The following is a 4,640-nucleotide window of genomic DNA, read 5'->3' as shown; positions in this document are numbered from 1 at the left end:
GGGGGTTTGTGAGGGGAGACCACCATGTTGAGCCCCAAAATTGGGTGCAGTCACCACCATTGGGAGCTTATCACTATGGGACACCACAAAAAACCTGGAAAGGGAGGAGAGGTGGGAGTCCTAGGCACCCAAATCATAGCCTTTGGGGGTCCTGGGCTCCCAAATCCCCTCTGAAAGGCCTGGGGGGCCTGGAGGTCTCTGGCACCCCAATTCCCCTCACAGCCCCTGGGGGTCCCAGCACCCAAATCTCCATGGGAGACCCCAAAAAAACCTGGAAAGGGCAGAGGAGGTGGGGGTCCCAGGCACCCAAATCATAGCCTTTGGAGGTTCTGGGCACGCAGATCCCCTCTGCAGCCCCTGGGAGTTCCAGCACCCAAATCCCCTCTGGGGGTCCCAGCACCCAAATCCCCTCTCCAGCCCCTGTGGGTCCCAGGTACCCAAATCCTCACCACAGACCCTGGGGGTCCCAGGCATCCAAATCCCCTTTGCAGCCTCCAGGGGTCCTGGGAACCCAAATCCCTTCTGAAGGGCCTAGGGGTCATGTGGGTCCCAGCACCCAAATCTCCACCACAGCCCCTGGGGGTCCCTGGCACCCAAATCTCCATGGGACACCCAAAAAACCTGGAAAGGGAGGAGGGGTGGAGGTCCCAGGCACCCAAATCATAGCCCTTAGGAGTCCCAGGCACCCAGATCCCTTCTGAAGGGTCTGTGGGTCCCAGCACCCAAATCCCCTCTGCAACCCCCAGGGGTCCCAGCACCCAAATCCCCACCACAGCCCTTAGGGGTCCTGGGCACCCAAATCTCCCCCACAAACCCTGGATGCCCCCTTTTTTTGAGTGCCACAGGTGACGGTGCGCGTGAAGGTGGAGGAGTTGGCCCCAGGGGATGCAGATGACCCCGAATCGGCGGGGGTCCCACCAAGCCCCCTGTCAGTGTCACCCCCACTCCCATCTGGGGACATCTGGCGGGAAGAGGTGGCCCAGGGCAAGGCGAAATTTGTCTCCAAGGACGAGGAGTATCATCTGCAGGACACAGGTAATGGGTGAAGGAAAGAGACCTTCTCCTTCCCTCAGAAAAGTGGGTGAAGAAGTTTGGCAGGGGCTTGGAGGTGGTGGGGTGTCTCCTGCCAATGGTTTTTGTCCTCCCGTGGGGTCATTGCTCTTTTTGGGAACAATTTTTTTGCTGTTGGTGGAGGATGAGTGAGAGCGAAGAAGGAGAAAGGGTCAAAAATGAGGTCCTGGTAATGGGAAAGTCCTTGGGGTGTTGACCTCAAGAAGGATCCAGTTGGAGACTCCAAAAGAGGTGCCACCACATGTGATCTTGAGCCCTGGGAGAAGAAAGGTCTCCTTGGGCTTGAATGCCAAACTGAAGTGAGAAGAAGGGCTGGGAGATGTATCCAGGATGTCCACACCAGTTGGCCACCTCTTGAGTTGTGGGGAAGGTGGAGAGCGATGGAGATCTTGGAGTGAAGACCATGAGTGTCCATCGAGTGGTCCTGGAGAGAGGTCTTTTTCTCTCCATTTGTCCTCTGGAAACCATGAGTCCCCAACATCTTCTCCATGGCAATGGTGGAAATGCCCCTTTGAGGAGTTTTTGGGTTTCAAGGATGGTGGTTGGGGCATTGTGGGCTCCTCTCTGAGTCCTCCTGCATCCATCCTTGCCCACCAGACCTCCACTGAGGTGTCCCCATCTTCATCCTTCGCCTGGTGGCCACCCGTGGATGGCTTTGGGCTTTCACTTGAGTGGACCATGTCTGACCATCAAGGGTGGTGGGGTCAGAGCAGGAGGGTGGTGTCCTCTATTGAGACCCAACTCATGAAGCATCTTCTCCTTCCTCCCCTACCAGGTCCCACCGTGGCAAGCAGAGACCCTGAGGTGTCCATTTTGCAAGCACAAGACCCCCCACACCCACCCTATGTCCCAACAGCTAAAAACCCTGCCCGGAGCGGGACCCACCGGCAACACATCCCACGGGATCCCACCACCTTCACCCCAGGTCCACCCGGACCAGCGGAGGACACCAAGAGCCTGGAGAAGCCAGGAAAGGAGCGCCCGTCCCCCTGCGGCGAATGCGGCAAAAGCTTCAGCCGCTTGACCCACCTGAAGACCCACCAGCGGACCCACACCGGGGTGAAGCCCTACGCCTGTGGGGCCTGCGGGAAGAGCTTTGGCCACCTCTCCACCCTCACCACCCACCAGCGGCTCCACACGGGGGAGCGGCCCTATGCCTGCGGGGCCTGCGCCAAGACCTTCACCAACCCCTCAGACCTCAACAAGCACCAGCGGTCGCACACCGGCGAGCGGCCCTACCCCTGCGCCGCCTGCGGCAAACGCTTCAGCCAGCAGTCCAACCTCACCATGCACCAGCGCTCGCACACCCAGGAGCGCCCCTACCCCTGCGGCGCCTGTGGGAAGAGCTTCAAGTACCTGGCAGACCTCACAGTCCACGAGCGGTCACACACGGGCGAGAGACCTTTCCCCTGTCCCCACTGCGGGAAGAGCTTCAGCAACAAGTCCTCCCTCGCCCGCCACACGCGGATCCATGCCCGGGCGGCCACCAGGGACAAGTGACAAAGATGGAGGGGTTTGGTGGTGGTGAGGAAGGATGAGGACAGTGGCACAGCTTCATTGAGGTGGTGATGGGGGAACCACCATGAGGGATGGTTGAGGTGGACTTGGGAGTTTGGTGGTTGTCCTGGTGGAGGAGGTGGTGATGGGTGACCACCATGGGGGATGGTTGAGGTGGACTTGGGGGCTTGGTGGTGGAGGGGAGGATGAGGACAGTGGCACCGCTTCATTGAGGTGGTGATGGGGGACCACTATGGGCAATGGTTGAGGTTGGATGGTTGAGGTGGACTTGGGGGTTTGGTGGTCGTCCCAGTGAAAGAGGTGGTGATAGGGGACCACCATGGGGGATGTCTGAGGTGGACCTGGTGGATGCCCCAGGTACTGGTTTCTTGCCGGATGGTGCCATGCTGGACTGGTTTGCTCAGAGGAGATGCAGCATGGATGGTGGGATGATCCTTGATGTTCCTCACAAGCCCAATGGCTGCAGGGCTTGGCTTCCTGGTCCTGGAGATGTCACATGGATGGTGGTGACAATGAGGTGATGATTGATGTCCCCTAAGAACCTGGTGGCTCCAGGATGCACTTTCTGGGCCCAGAGGAGACGTAACACGGATGGTGGGACAATGGGCTGGTGATCAATGTCCTCCGTGATCCTGGTGGCTCCAGCAGTGTCCCAAATGAGACATAACACAGATGGTGAGACGATGAGCTGATGATTGATGTCCTCCATGAGTCTGGTGGCCGCAGGATGATGTCCCAAAGGAGATGTAACATGGATGGGGATGAAGACGAACTGATGGTCCATGTCCCCTGTGATCCTGGTGGCTCCAGGACGGTGTCCCAGAGGAGATGCACCATGGATGGTGGGACGATGAGCTGACAGTTAATGTCCCCCATGATACTGGTGGCTCCCTGGTCCCTCACCCACCTCCTTTGGCCACCTCCGTCTCCACCCCCACCAGGACCCCCCATCTCCCCATCCCAAACTCACTGTATTTTCCCCCATTTCGGGTATTTATTCATGGCAATGACCTCATCATACCCCCCCCCCCCCCTTTTTTTTAATTTCGGAGACCAACCTACCTCAGCGGCCACTTTTCTGGGTGCCACAGAGGGGCTCAGGAAGCCCCTCCTGGCCGGGTCACCCCCAGATTTCCCCCCCCTTTTTTTTTTGCCATAATGACCATTTTTGCCACTTCTCGGTGCCGCTTTGTGGTTTTTACTCACGGCGTGCAGGGAGGGTCCGAGTGCGTTTGATGGGGGCGGTCGGGGCCAAAACGCATCCTGGTGGGATGCTGAGCAGCGCGGCCTGGGGGGTTGTGCTGTGCGTGAGGTTGCGGTTGTGCTACGGCTTTGCATGGAGACTGCACCACCAGATGTGCAATGCAGCCTTGCATCTGCAGTGCAGTGGAGCTCTTGCACTGGTTGCATTGCATTTGCATTGCAGCGTTGCATTTGCACGGCTGTGGAGTCCTTGCACTGCAGCACTGAATTTCCATTGCAGCATTGCATTCGCATTGCAGAGCTGCATTTGCACTGCAGCACCAGCTTGCGATGCAGCGGGGCATTTGCGTTGCAGAGTTGCTTTTGCAATGCGGTGGAGTCCTTGCACTGCAGCCGTGCATTTGCATTGCAGCCCCTGGGTCAGGCTGCAGCACTGCGTTCGCATTGCAGAGCTGCATTCCCATTGCAGAGTTGCATTCGCATTGCAGCGCTGCATTCACACTGCAGCGCTGCATTTCTATTGCAGAACAAACGTGCTGCAGCGTTGCATTTGCATCGCGACACCAGGCTTCAGCTGCAACCTTGCATTTGCATCACAACACCAGGCTTGAGCTGCAGCGTTGCATTCACATTACAGCATTGCATTTGCAGTGCTGTGGAGTTCTTGCCGTGCAACATTGCATTTGCATTGCAGCGGAGCCCTCGCACTGCACTGTTGCATTTCCCTTGGAGCATTGCATTTGCACTGCAGTGTTGCATTCCCACTGCAGCACTGCCCTGCAGCACCGCGGCTGCAGGACGCATGCGATGCAGGGCTCGCGCTGAGCGCATTGCACACCCCCACCACC

General features: G+C 58.2%; 1 protein-coding gene across 1 annotated transcript; it reads left to right on the top strand.

Moving 5' to 3' along the window:
* Positions 1 to 845: 845 nt before the first annotated feature.
* On the top strand, positions 846 to 2,571 carry LOC104535833 (oocyte zinc finger protein XlCOF19-like; the record flags this gene model as incomplete). Its single annotated transcript, XM_010181717.1, has 2 exons — positions 846 to 1,035; positions 1,928 to 2,571. Coding segments are annotated over 2 exons (834 nt in total), but the record flags the coding sequence as incomplete, so codon positions are not given.
* Between the last annotated feature and the right edge of the window lie 2,069 nt (positions 2,572 to 4,640).

This window comes from Mesitornis unicolor, unplaced genomic scaffold (genome assembly GCF_000695765.1).
Source record: "Mesitornis unicolor isolate BGI_N332 unplaced genomic scaffold, ASM69576v1 scaffold53143, whole genome shotgun sequence".
Taxonomy (NCBI): Eukaryota; Metazoa; Chordata; class Aves; order Mesitornithiformes; family Mesitornithidae; genus Mesitornis; species Mesitornis unicolor.
The sequence above is the reverse complement of the archived record's forward strand: the minus strand, read 5'-3'. Positions and strand labels throughout refer to the sequence as shown.